The following is a 14401-nucleotide window of genomic DNA, read 5'->3' on the forward strand; positions in this document are numbered from 1 at the left end:
ATTTTCATATACAACATTTCAAAGACCACAGCGTAGGTTGGTAGAGCAGATTTTATTATTTTCTTCTTTTTTTGTGTAAAACTTTTCAGTGGTTGATGAGACAACTTGCCAGAGAGGAAAAACTACAATACAAGAATTCAGAATTGATCATTTAGATTCTCAAGTACAAACTGGTATCTGCTTGTTCTCCAGCAGCAAGCCATTTGTTTCACCATTACACATAAATACGACAACAGAGGAAACAAATCTGTGAAACAGTTCTGATTGGGGTTGCAGGGAACAGATAAACATATACATGGGGGGACAATAGCAAAGTAAGCACAGAAGAGGGCTTGAGATAGCTTCGTAGCTGATGATAGCCATCTTAGAAAGTCATCCTGATAAAGTGATCCCCCACCATTTCTCCTTCTCCCTGTCCTCCCCCTCTTAATCAAATGAGTACTGTGCAGCTGGTGGGGTTGCGGCAAAAAGGGGTACGAGTGTGTGTGCAGAGGGGGTGGAGGGGGGGCTTTGAGGGATGGCGTGAAATTATTGCCTGCTGGTGTATATGTGTCGCTGGGGGTAGTAGGGTAGAGTAGGGGGTTGGGCTGGGGCTGGGGGGGTGTAATGTCATTGCCTGCTGGTGTATCTGTAGTGGGGGCTGTTGTGGGGGCTCATTTAGATTTAGATTGGTTATGTGAGGAGAGAGCTGAAAGGCCAGCTCATGTTTATGCATGAATCCCAAAGCATGCTGCTGTGGTGGAGGCCTGAGTTAAAGAGACAGAGCTGAAATACATTCGCACATTTAGACACAGCTCTGAAAGCTAAAGCTTCAGTCGAAGCGACACTGTGCTATCAGATACATTTCAATTAGTGTGTGTGTGTGTAGACCTGTTTGTGGCATTGTGTGTATGCAGATAGTTTACACCTCCGTCCAAATGAATATCATGCCGCTTCTTTTAATCTAGAAATTGTGATCTAATTTTAGATTTTAAAATGTGAACATCATTACCTACTGCCCGACTGTCCTGAAGATTGGTTCTGTATCATCTGCAGCTGATGCAGAGCTACACACAAGTACATGGGTGCTTCCCACATTATACTCACTCACACGCCGAGAGTAATCAGTAAATGTCTTTGAAGGAGAGTTTGTTCAGCACTTCATCAGGTATAAAGTGGTTTTTATTTGGAAATGTGGTCCCTATCCATCTTTTAAATGACTTTTTAATGGTCGTCACACCATCCTAATCAATCATGTGGCAGAGCTAGCCTGCAAGCGCAAATACACTCTATTTATAATTCCTACATTCTGCCGCAAAAACTGACAATCTGTGCCTTCTTAGTACTGTAAATGAACAGAAAAATGAGAGAAATTGTCTTTCTGATTTTGTGAAAACATTAGAAAGACTTTCTATACTGATCTCCAGCATCCCAGTTATAAGGTATCCTGTGTAATCTGTCTTTATATTATATTAGCACTCTGTAGACCTCTGTAGAAAGGGTGAATAGTATAACTTTACAAAAAATACTGCTGTTTATTGTCATTCTTGGGTGTCTCTACATTCAGGCCCACACTTTTTCGTGACCCCTCGCCATCCCCCATCCACACTGGCACCCCCCTGTCGTTCCCCCTTCAGTACTTTACATCTATAATGAGATACAAATACGCATCAGCAGGACAGTGTCTACGCCACGCGTCACTGTGTGAATATTACTCACACTTATTAGCTGGATTATGTTAATCTTTACACTCTCTGCCCACAGACAACAGACTCCCCATGATATGGGGGTGGTCACGGCAGTAAGAGTGTGTTGTCGTGTGTATATGTGCGTATGACTGTATGTGTGTGTGTTGGAGTGATTGCCATGTTGTCAAACTGATCTGCATGTGAAAGGGCGGTCTAATTACATCACTTATGCAAATGAGAAATGCACGTATGCAAGCATATACATACACACCACTGACAGCTTACTACTAAGGTCAAAAAGACAGTGTGAGTTATCCTCTTACTGACTAACACAGGGTGGCATCACCACCTGTCAGAGATAGATATGTCTCGACACAATACATAGAAGTCACAATGGATGTTTTGATACACTCCTTCAGATAAATTAGAAAAAAGAGTGGGTGGGTCAAGCTCATAGTAGACTAAAGCACTTAGACTGTTATTGGAAAGTGTCCGACTGCATATCAACTGATTAGTCTTTTTTCAGACTGAAACATTGATAGTATCCCAGATGGAATGATTGATTGAGTCTGACACATTTTAATTACGCCAAAATTAAATGAATCGGCTGGCGGACTATAAAACATTGCTGTTTAATAACGAGCCTCTCCATTTGCCTTTTTTTTCCTCCTTCCTTCATCCAATCCCATTTTGGTTGCCCGCACCAAATAACCTCTCTCCATTTAATGATATGCAAATGAATTTTCATGAACCCCATGATCCCATGCGATGATTAAACTGAGATGACATTAGCTGCCATGCTGCTGCCACTGTCAGTGTTTCTGTCTGCCTCCTTTCTCTCTCCCTATCCTCCCATCTTTCTTCGTATCCACGACAACGGCCAACTGGTGATATTAAGGGGTTCATTGTCACCATTCCCTTATGAATTTGCTTTATAAGAGACGACATATTGCGTATCCAGTGTTATTTCAGAGAACTTTTTCCAATGGCAACCGAGACGGAGCATCAGAGCAGAAAATGTTGGTTCTCAGACCACATGCGGTAGTGGCACACTAACGACATATATGTTACAATTATTGTAGTTCAATAACATCCTATAGACAATTTTGGTAACCTTCCAAAGGTAATTTTCCACTTCCAATGCTCCCCTCCCACCGTTCCAATTCAGTCTGGATCCAGCTCCACCTCTGCTGTCGTTTATTGTACTCCATTTACATAATGAAGCCCAGGCTTAATTAAGATCCCACTGGAGTCTGGAGCCAAGGATGAAGGAAAGAAGGACGAGGAGGAGGGGAGGGGGGATCCAACGTTCCTTAGCTTATCCGCACGTGTCCAAACAGGAGGCACAATTTAAGGGGGGAGAAAAGCGTTGACGAGCGATTAAATCGCTAATTATGATCGGCTGTTAGAATTAGTGTGTGGCTGTTAATTAGCTGCAGATGAGATGCCCAGACAGTTGCCCGCCCCTGATGACTGTAGCACCCTCCCTGACTGGCAATAGAGAAACACAGCTTGACACCCTGGAGATGATGCCAACACATCCCTCCCTTTGACACACACAGCAGTCTGAGGGGATATCCCTTTAAGAACATCCCAGGTGTGCATGTGCAGGAAAGAGGCTCTTTATCATCCTTGTCCACCCACTCCCACTGTTCTTCGTTAAGCACAAAATTCCCCATTTTTTCTTCTTCCATATCCTCTATTCATTTTGCTCATTATTCCTCTTCTTGCACATACTCTTCCTCTCCATAATGGAATAGTGCGATCCCTTGTCTTAGTTCTTTGTAATGGGCAGCAGCTTCCTTCCAGTGCAGCAGTTGGCACTGAGAAGAGTTGGCATAGAGGAAATGGTTTTTGTCCCATACTCCCACCACAGTTGCATTTGTGGCTCTCGTTCCAACCTTCTGCTACTATGTTGTGTCCGTATTTACTACGCTTTTGTACAGCTTCTGGTAGGTGCCCGTGAATGCCTCCCAGTTTGCGTTTGGCACGGTGCCATCTCTGTTTCTGGTCTCTCCTTGTGGGGATGAAATCGCCAAAATATTTAAGGTATCCGAAATGTTCTGCTCACCGTATGGAGGTTTCTGTTTGCAAATGTTTGTGTTATGTTGGCTTGGCAGCGTGCCATCTTTCTCCCTGAACCCTTGCCGCCCCTGAAAAGATGCCATCACAGAATCGCTGGCAACCGTTGCCTGGGCACCTCTTCTTGGTTTTGTCCAAGCAAACAAACGGTGATTAGCAGCAAATCCTCAGAGGTGAGTCTCCTTGTCTTCAACTAAGACAGTTCTCTGCTGACTGATTTGATCGCTTCGGGTATGCCTCAACTGTAGGCTGGCATGGTGCCCACTGGCTGGCACGCAGTGGCTGGCATAGAGAGAAAGAAAAGTCGGAAAATGGATAGAATGCAGGATTTTCCGCCGACATTTTTCGAGTTGCACCTTACAGTTTCATAGTATCATCCATTTCTCTCTTCAACATCCTTCTATGTCTCCCTTCATCCATCTACATCTGAGTAATCCTCTGTCTGCTGGCATCTCGCTCACTTCTATGCCCTGCTGTCCTCTGATATTTTCTATATCTTCCTTTTCTGTGCCCGTTCTGCTGTTCGTTTCGCCCCACTGTGCCTGTGCCAAGGTGGCACCATGGTAGTAGTATGGAGGTCTGTTTCTCTTCCTCTTCCATTCTTATTCTCCTCGCCCCTTCGCCCATGCCCATGCCCGCCCCCGCTCAAGTCCTGACTGGATGGCACTGTGCCAACCTGCCACCGCCATCGCTCTCATTTGTAGCTCATCCCTCCGTTGCCCTTCCCCCTGTCTCTACATTTCCATCCCTCTCTCTTTTCCCCACATTTCATTCATTCAATTTCTGAATAATTTACCCTTTTTGTGTGTATGAAATGCTGCGTTTGTATATACACACAAAATTACTTAATTGACATGTACACAAATTTTCATTTCTTAAATGCATGCCGCAAATCGGTGGTCTTTGTTGTCATTTGGGAGACTTCTTTGGCACCTGAAGGAATGCTTAGAGTGACTGCCCTGTAGGTAATTACCACAGCAGTTACTTATTCCACCGAGAGAAGAGGAGAAAGACGAAGAGAGCCCTGAGTTTGGAGAAAGCTTGTGTTGTTTTAATTAACTTTTACCAACCCCCAGCATGTGTGCTTTGTTTTACATCTCTAAGAGCCTTGTGCAGGTTGTGCTTGTTCACACATGCACTATACAGCAATATGATTGATTTGATTATCAGTAAAATCGATTGTGTGCCATTGACCTCACCCACTTAACTAAGATGACCCTTTCCCCCTATGTTTCTGTCTTTTTTTCCTACTCTTTAAAATCTCTCATGTCAAACAAAAGCTGCTAGTGGTGGTGGAAGTATTAAGCAAATACTCTCATTAGTACACAAAACATAATGAATATGTAAATGATGTGTGTAATTTATGCATGGGCTGAGAGACTTGTTCTCTTTTCAGTCCTCCATTGTATTCACTCTATTTATATCCGCTTTCCTTAAAACTTCACACTCTTATGCCAATTCTCCTCTTTTCTTAGACCACATCCTGTGAATGAATCCATGGGGGACTTCTTGGGGTCTCACTATTGTCTCTTTTATTTTGTGTTTTTTTACACATTTCTCCTTGCCTTTAACCATGGTTTGTAGTGTTTAATAGTCTCTCTCTTTTTCTCTGTTTGCTTCTTTCTGCCCACAGTCTGTCCTCTCCAAAAACAAACCCTGCAGTGACGCATTAAACCAACAACTGAGTGTTTGAACAATGTCTGTCTTCCAGGAATATGAACACTGAATAATCTATCCATTAAATCACATCCCCACTTGACTGTGTTGTATGCTGTGTTTTCCCTTTGTCCCTCTGTGACTGTGTTGATCTTAATGTGTGGTCCAAACTGTGTGGTAAATTGAAGCATGTCCTGATAGACGGTGAGTAGCCTTGCTCCTGTCTAGGATAAACACCTATAATACTCAGGCTCCCTTGGCAATCACCATAGCAACAAACCATGGTACCCACGTGAGTTGCATAATAAGATGTTCCCCAAGACCACAGACCATAAAGCGGCGACAAACTAGACGCCTGCAGCAATAAATGTGAATCAGAAAAAAACATTCAAATGTCAAACTTCACCTCTGAATCATTCCAGACCAATCTTTTCTATTTATCAATAGCCTTGCATCACACAACACACACTCTCAGACGCACATGCACCTTCTCTCTGTCTCTCCAGACCTTAACAGGTGCTGATGAGCCGCAGTCAATGATTGTAATGAGCTATCGATCACCGTGGGAAAACAGAGGGACAGAGAGCGGTGAGGAAGGTAGGGGGAAACAGAGGACACACACACAAACAGAAGGAGGTGGACTGCCAGAAAAAAAAACAACTTCAGATGAACTAAATGGAGACAAGCTACCCAGAGTATCAATGCTTGCTTTAATCAAGTCCTTATCGCCTATTGTTCTGCTTAAAATAGAATTTATGGGAAAGTGATTTCTGCCAGCGCAGGCTGAAGGGAACTATTCAACTCAGACCAGCTTCTGGCCCGGCTAATCTGTTCAGGATGACCATGCAGACATACTTGTCATGACCGAGTCCAGATGCCAGTGAATGGCACTGACGCAGTATCTCTATTTTCCTCTCTTTTTGGGCTGTGTGCATGGAGTGGAGGCAGACAGCTTTAGGGAAGGGGGAGGTGCGTTGTGTGTGTGTCGTGTGTGCTGGCTGGCGTTTCAGATAATGAAATGCAGCAGGAAACAAAGAGCTGGGGGCCCCTATTCTCTGTGCTGCAGCTTCATTTTCACTCCCGTCAGTCTATGATTCTTCCATACCCTCTTTCTTGTGTACGTGTATGTGTGTGTGTTTATGTTTGTATGAGCGGTTTGTTGTGTGCACCGGTGTCCCCTCCTCCTCCTGTTAGTATTCTGCATGGCAGATCCCCCTAATGTAATAACTGTGTCTGCATGTCTAATTTACAGCAGGAGAGAGTAAATAGCCTGTGGTTAATTACAGTACGTGTGTGTGTGTGTGTATATGCATGTGTCTACATGCGCGTGGGTGTGTCAGAATGATTTATGAGTTGCAAATAGCTACACCAGTGGCCCGTTTCTCCTCACTTAGTTTTTAATCTGTCTTTCCATTAATTTTCCTGGAGACGTTATTATGGTTTTATAACAGTGTGCATGAGGATGCACATGTGAGTGCATGTGTGTGTTAATGAGACAAAGGTGTGGACATTTTGTGAGGACTGGGGCTACTTGGGCACCTGAGCTGCGCTTTGCTTTTCCCCCTTTTGACTTCTCCATTTCCCTTCCTTCCTTTCCCCTTTTCTCTTTTCCGGTGCTTCGTTCACTCTCTTCATTGAGAGCCACAATGAACATAGATCTTTATTGACAGTACACGGTAGAACATGGAAACAGCAGGTCAATCCGTTTAGCCCAAGGGCCGATACACCAATTCACCAATTTGTCAGTGTTAGTTTGAGAGAGAAAAGCAGCTAATCTCTCCTCTCTGCTCTCTATTGATCACACACTTAGACTCCACTTCTCTGTCTAAACACTATTGATTCTCTCTCTCTCTCAATCTCTTTCTCTCTCTCCCTCTCTTTCTGTCTTTCTCTCGCCACATATCACAGCTCTCAACACATCACCCCTTCATACACTCTGACTACCTCTCAGATAAAAACCTGAATAATTGAGACTGTATGTCCTTGTACATGAAGCCCTGAGTCACATTTTAGATGAATACTTGAGAATATTTTAGCATGAACAAAATAAGACTAATTACTAAGAGTAATTCCAGTAATACAGTATTATAAGTGGAGCTTATCAACTATACAAAGCATTTTAAAGGTTGGTCTGTGTGACAAATTATTGTTCCCCACTGCGTACATTCAAATGCATACGCATGGTCTCATTAAAAAAATCAATTACTTAGCAACCCCTCTACAGACCATGATTAAAAATTCACTGCTGGGTACAAGGTCTCCTGGCTTTGTTTTTTAGTCTCACATCACAGGGTGAACTTGAAAAGGACTACATTCCTGTCAAGATGAAGCCTATGTAAAAGTTATAGAATGATTATCTTGAGGGAGATGTCCCCCCAGCATTTTTACATTAATTCAAATTGAACCAAGGATCTCTATTTGATTGGATTTAGATTGTGGGGAGCCCCGTCACGACAAATTTTAGTTGAGATGTATGATTTGGTAGAGGAATGATTATATTTTTATGGGAAGATGATACACAGAAAGAGAAGCTTATGACAAAAACAGACATTGCTATAGTATTTATTATATCCATATATATCTACCCTAATTTCAAATTAATAAAATGTAAACAGGGAATCCCAACTGTTACTCACATCCTGTGAACAGCCAGGCACTCATGGGTTTCACTATCCTCCCTACATAGCTCTTATTTATTAGACTGGTACACCCTCTACTGGTGATATTAACCCATTACAAACCTTTAGCTTTGCAGGTTACAAAACACTGAAACATGGCTTGTGTAACTCAAAATTAGCTGTTGTTTGGTAACCAGCACTGAGGGTAGGATCCGGACGTGGAGGGCATTATGTTTTAATGCCTGAGTTTAAACTATTTATTAGACGTATCAGAAGTTCACAGAAGTTTTACAGCATTTTTTTTTAGCGATTATTTAGCGTCACCTTTCACTTGAAGATGCGTCCTTCAGCAGCGTCTGGTGCCGAACACAGTAAAGCCTTGTTGAGAAAGATGTTAAGGGACGTGCTGGTGGGTCGAGAGGATCCTGAAGGGTTTTTTGCGACGTGTGTGTCGGCCCTGGGGCACCAGGAGACCCGCTCACAGTTCCTGTCCCTCATCCAGCCCCTATTCACGGCCAACAGCTCCCTGCACTCCATCCTCATCTCCATCTACAAGGAATATTTCTCTGAGGTCAGTGAGTGTGTTGGATATAAGTATACTTATAACGTGGTAGCAGTCTTTAATACATGGGTTACAAAGTAGTTCAAAATGAAAGAACATATCTTAAAAAAAAAGAAACATTAAAAGAATACATTTCAAGAAATAACCTTAGATATAGTCTGTTAATCAGAGACAAGCAAAGTATTTAAAAATCCTATGAAAACAAATCAGAACAAGAGTGCAACAAATATAAGTATATGTACACAAAATATATGTATGTATATATATATATATATATATATATATATATATATATATATATATATATATATATATATATATATGATATAAAGTTGGTGTTTTGTGTTTCTTAATCCTTTAAGTTGCAATTCTAGACCACTATGAGAGGCAAAAAGACTCCAAGTTAGCTAAACTGGAGTTATTGTCATGGCTAACGTGTTAGCAAACAACTATATTAGTTAGTTGACATTAGCAGAAATAGAGCAACAAGGGCAACCCTTTGGATCTCTCTTTAAGTGCTACTTTCATTGGCATTTCAGCCCTTTTTTATCTACCAGCTCCTGAGAAAAAATGCTGACTCCTGGCTTGCTAAATATGCTAATATCTTCACCAGTCATTCCTTTACAGTACTTGCCTCCCTGCTCTTAGGAGGAGATGTCAGGTAAAGCAAGCTTAAGTTAGCTTTTTTGCTGGGAGCAGCTACCCCACGGTTTTAATGGTATTGTTTTGGCTTCTCGGACCAAATACCCCATACAATGAGTTGAAAGTTAAGAATGTGCTGTACGAAATACATACACAATTTAATATACAAGTATTTCATGTAACAATAGACTAATTATTATTATATTACCTGAGTTTACAAAAATTACAATTGAGCCGCATGCTACCTATAGGCCTTATGTAATACCTAATGATACAAATGACGTAACATAAGATTACCACGAATCATTATTATCATCATTAGAAAAAAACCCCTAATTTACTTATCTATGTAAATAATATATGTGTAAGATAAAATGGGCAATATCGATGCCTTAACAGCAACTTGTATTTAAAATGGACTAAGGGAAAGCCTGTGGGTTGGGCTTCTGGGGTACTTAGGGACACTCAGTGGGATACTGGTATACCGGTACTCAGTGTGTTTCCATTCATACAAATTAATCTAATATGTTAGATATAAGCCATTTAGGAAACTATTTTGGTGTCACTAACTCACTGCAAATGTATTCAACACCTGCACACCCAGGTGTTCACTTCGTCTAATCAACTTAAATACACCTACCCAGTCCTGCTCAGCTTAAATAAGTGAAACACCGTGTGGCTGTATGGCTCACTGTAGGGCCTTTAACATCAAAAGTGCAATAAGCAATTTAAAGCTGACATGTCCATATTTAATTTGAGACCAGATACCTGTGAAATTGTTTATTGAAAAAATTGCCTTACTAAACATAAAAGAGTTTTAATCAAATAACTAAATGGAAGAGGCATTAACACTAGCTAGCTTATCACTTTCTCCAACAGAAACCTTGATAGACATTTTTGCATAGTTTTTGCAAAACACCAACCCTGGTGTTTGGTCATATAAGGTTCAGTGCATACTTCTTGACAGTTTTAACTGTAACAACTTTCTCTCTTGCTCTTGTTATGCTTGTTTGATTGTTACTATTTGCACATGTAGCTGCAAAAATTGTACATGAAATTTGTCATCTCTACCCCAATGACTATAAGCAGTTATTTTAACAGCAATAATAATGGGTTGTCCTAATTAAATTGTAGACTGAAGATGATGAACTGAAACTTGCATTGGCTCTCTCTCTACTGGAAATGAAAGATCACCAGCTGTCAACTCCCAGCCAAGAGTCCCGACTTCAGCAACCTGGAGACAGACCGAATCAGAGAAGCTCTGTTCAACTGCCCGCGATATCTCAGCCTCAGGGAAGCAGCCACACCCAGCTAGCAGTAGGTGGCAGGAAAGAAAACACCAACTCACCACAAACTGAACCTTGGGTCAACCACAACCCGCAACATACAACCCGAGAGACTGAGCATCAGAAAAGCACACATGTTGATAAATATAATAAGGAGACACCAGGGACAAGTCAGATTGTGTGTGTCTCCAGACTGTCTGGCTTATTTTCCAAGCAAGACACGGTTGAAGAAGGTGACCAAATGATGGATGAGGGAGATTTGAATCAATCAGAGAAACCAAAACGCTCTAAGAACAGGCGACAGCGGCGTAAAGGCGTTGGCCGCCAGGTTGTAGGTTTGCCCTGTTCTCCATCAGCCCCCCCACCGGTACTGCTGTGGTTCAGGAGGGACTTGCGACTTTGTGACAACCCTGCTCTCATTGGCTCATTGGAGGTTGGTGCACCTGTCATCCCTGTCTTCATCTGGAGCCCTGAAGAGGAGGAGGGAACTGGGACTACAGTGGCTATGGGGGGAGCTTGTAAGTTGACCTAGTAATTACTGCCCTTAGTGGTGGCTGTGCTTTTTAACTTTTCATACAGAACTAAAGCATATTAATTTGCAAGTCTTTTGACTGTTGTCCAATCACATCTTTTCTTTTTAACAGGTAAATACTGGCTTCATCAAGCTTTGTCTTGTTTCTGTTCATCTCTGGAGCGCATTGGCAGCCGTCTTGTCTTCCTCAAGGCAAATGGAGAGGGGAATGAGGTTGGCTCTTCCCTGCGTACCCTGAAAGAGCTAGTAAAGGAGACAGGGGCCAGAACAGTCTTGGCTAATGCCGTCTATGAGCCCTGGCTGAAGGAGAGGGATGATGTCGTGGGGTCAGCCCTTCAGAAAGATGGTGTTGAATGCAAAATGTTCCACTCGTACTGTCTCAGAGACCCTTACTCTGTCAGCACGGAGGGTGTGGGACTCAGAGGTTAATCACAACAAAATGAGCTTGCTTAAATATTTGTGATAAATAGCAAAGCTTGAAATATATATATAGTAATACAAAGCCGATTGGCAGTAAGTTAATTTTTTTGGTGAACTTGAGTTTTCTTCTCTGGATTTAGGAATAGGTTCAGTGTCTCACTTCATGAGCTGCTGTAGACAGAACCCAGGGTATGCATTAGGAGTTCCCTTGGACCCACCTGTATCTCTCCCCACACCTGCCCACTGGCCTCAGGGTGTCTCTTTGGACACACTAGGCCTGGCACGCATGCCCCGCAGAAAGGATGGCACAACGGTCAGTAACCACAGCATAACAGTCCTGTAGGGCAGAGCTACAGCTCAAAATACAATTGAGATTAGATCATGAAGTCCTAAATATTTTCTTGTGTTCATTTTGGCATTCAGATCGACTGGGCAGCTAACATACGTAAGTCCTGGGATTTCAGTGAAGAAGGAGCACATGCCCGGCTAGAGGCTTTTCTTCATGATGGTAAGACACCTCGTGTGCACATTGTAAACATATCATGTATACACTGTGTTTGGAGGAATGTTCAGAAGTGAGGCAATGATCTAACAGTATCTTATGATTCTCCCATGTGTCCTAGGTGTGTATAGATATAAAAAAGAGTCAGGCAGGGCGGATGCCCCAAATACCAGCTGTCTGTCTCCCTACCTTCACTTTGGTCAGCTCAGCCCACGCTGGCTATTGTGGGATGCCAAAGGGGTACGCTGTCGACCCCCAAAGTTCCAACGCAAACTGGCGTGGAGAGATTTGGCTTACTGGCAGCTAACATTGTTCCCTGACCTCCCTTGGGAATCCCTTAGACCTCCATACAAGGTATAAATAGGGTACAGACATCTTGATAACACATAAACATATACTTTAAGTGTTACACATAAATGCAAAGAAAGAACTATGTAAAGATGACCTACCCTTCACTTTCTTCATCAGTAATTAAAAGCCTATATTACACTATGAAGAACTACATTTATTACGAAGCATTATTCACCTGCTGATATTTACAGGCTTTGTGGTGGAGCAGTGATCGTGGCCACCTGAAGGCCTGGCAGCGAGGTCGTACAGGCTACCCTCTGGTGGATGCAGCCATGAGGCAGCTGTGGCTGACAGGCTGGATGAACAACTATATGAGACATGTGGTGGCATCTTTTCTCATAGCATATCTTCACCTGCCCTGGCAAGAAGGCTATTGCTGGTTCCAGGTGAGACGTGCACGCATGCAGGCACAACATGCACTTACATAAATATCATATACAGCAACACACAGTACTTACTGTGTACTTACTGAAAGTAGCTGATTGTATCCAACATTTACATGTGTTTAGAACACCCTAGTGGATGCAGATGTTGCCATAGATGCTATGATGTGGCAGAATGGGGGCATGTGTGGTCTGGATCACTGGAACTTTGTCATGCACCCCGTCGATGCGTCAATGACCTGCGACCCCTACGGCAGCTATGTTAGGAAGTGGTGTCCTGAACTTGCAGATCTGCCTGACGAGCTAATTCACAAACCCTGGAAATGTCCCGCGTCTATGCTTCGACGAGCTGGTGAGGATGTTATCATCATTAGGCTGTAGGGGTCATCTGTTGGCTTCTTAATATTTTTTATTTTAAATGAGTTCAGTCCAAAAAACACTTTTGATGTTAAACATGCTACTTTCAGTATACAGTTCCACACCGTAACATACAAATCTCCTTTCCTTGCTATCCTCATTGTTTAGGTGTGGTGTTTGGCCAGACGTATCCTGAGCGAATAGTTACAGACCTGGAGGAGCGGAGGGGTCAGTCTCTGCAAGATGTAGCTCTGGTGCGGAAAGAGTTCGGACAGTATGTGGACAAACGCTCAGGCTGCGACTTGGTGCCTCTGCCCCCACGCCTGGTCTCTGAGGCTCTGGGCTTATCACACAGGGATGGGGGTGCAGTGACAAAAGGGAAGCAGTTCTTGTTGCCTGTTATCACCCGCATGGAATTCAAACACCAGCTAGAAGATCCAGATGCAGATGCCTTCTCAAATCCTTACAATGCTGTTCTAAAAGGATACGTGAGCCGCAGGAGGGATGAGACCATTGCCTTCCTTAATGAGAGAGACTTTACTGCCAGCGTGATATATGAGGGAACGCAGAGCAAGGAGAGGCTGGAGAGTGTTTATCGTAGAATGGAGGGACTCCCTCGGCCTCCTGCACCTCGGGGCAGGGCCAGACGAACTCCATCAGCCAAGGACAGGTTTTCTATAGTACCTGGTGGGGCAGTCACCTCTCTCATGTGACCCAGAGATCAAGACTGAAAGTTTACAGGTTCTAAGTGACCAGACAGTTACTAGTAAAATGCACATGGACAAAATGTCACAAACAACAGCCTTTAAGATGCCAAACAGCCCAAAAAGTCTCCTCTTTAAATCTACACTGGCCCCAAAGATGTGGACAGAGTGAGGAAAATTTATGTTGAAGTTTGCAAGAGGGCTGAAAAATGCTTGTAACATTTTGGACATCAAGTATTCAGTATAATCTCAGGTATTGAGCAATAGTATCATACCAGCCAAGGTGACAAACATTGGTTCAGGTTAGCCAATATACTTGATTTCAGTGCAGCTTCCTTTCTTAAAGGCCCAGTCTGTATTTCTGAACATACAAATGTATGGTAGGTATGTTTCACATAAATATACACATACATTGTAGTGTCTGAGTTGAAGTGGGGAAAAAAATAGCATTCGGTGTTTCTCATTTTTAAAATAGAGGCCCATTTTACAGTGTTTACAAACTGATGTAAACAGCATCAGAAAAACTGAGATTTCGTTGTCAGTGTGTGTATCAAAATACTTCAAATTAAAGGTGGTATCAGGTTCCAATCTTGTGTTTTGAATTTTGGTTGTGGAGCTACCTTTTTGTATACTTTATAT

General features: G+C 42.7%; 1 protein-coding gene across 1 annotated transcript; it reads left to right on the forward strand.

Annotated features, from left to right (window-relative positions):
• The first annotated feature begins 8106 nt into the window (after positions 1 to 8106).
• On the forward strand, positions 8107 to 14348 carry si:ch1073-390k14.1 (deoxyribodipyrimidine photo-lyase). Its single transcript, XM_044194744.1, has 9 exons — positions 8107 to 8594; positions 10362 to 11031; positions 11158 to 11469; positions 11606 to 11778; positions 11889 to 11973; positions 12089 to 12321; positions 12510 to 12704; positions 12828 to 13053; positions 13227 to 14348. Exons 1-9 carry the CDS (start codon positions 8361 to 8363, stop codon positions 13769 to 13771), a joined length of 2673 nt encoding a protein of 890 aa, XP_044050679.1. The 5' UTR covers positions 8107 to 8360; the 3' UTR covers positions 13772 to 14348.
• Positions 14349 to 14401: the final 53 nt, after the last annotated feature.

This window comes from Siniperca chuatsi, linkage group LG4 (genome assembly GCF_020085105.1).
Source record: "Siniperca chuatsi isolate FFG_IHB_CAS linkage group LG4, ASM2008510v1, whole genome shotgun sequence".
Lineage (NCBI taxonomy): Eukaryota > Metazoa > Chordata > Actinopteri > Centrarchiformes > Sinipercidae > Siniperca > Siniperca chuatsi.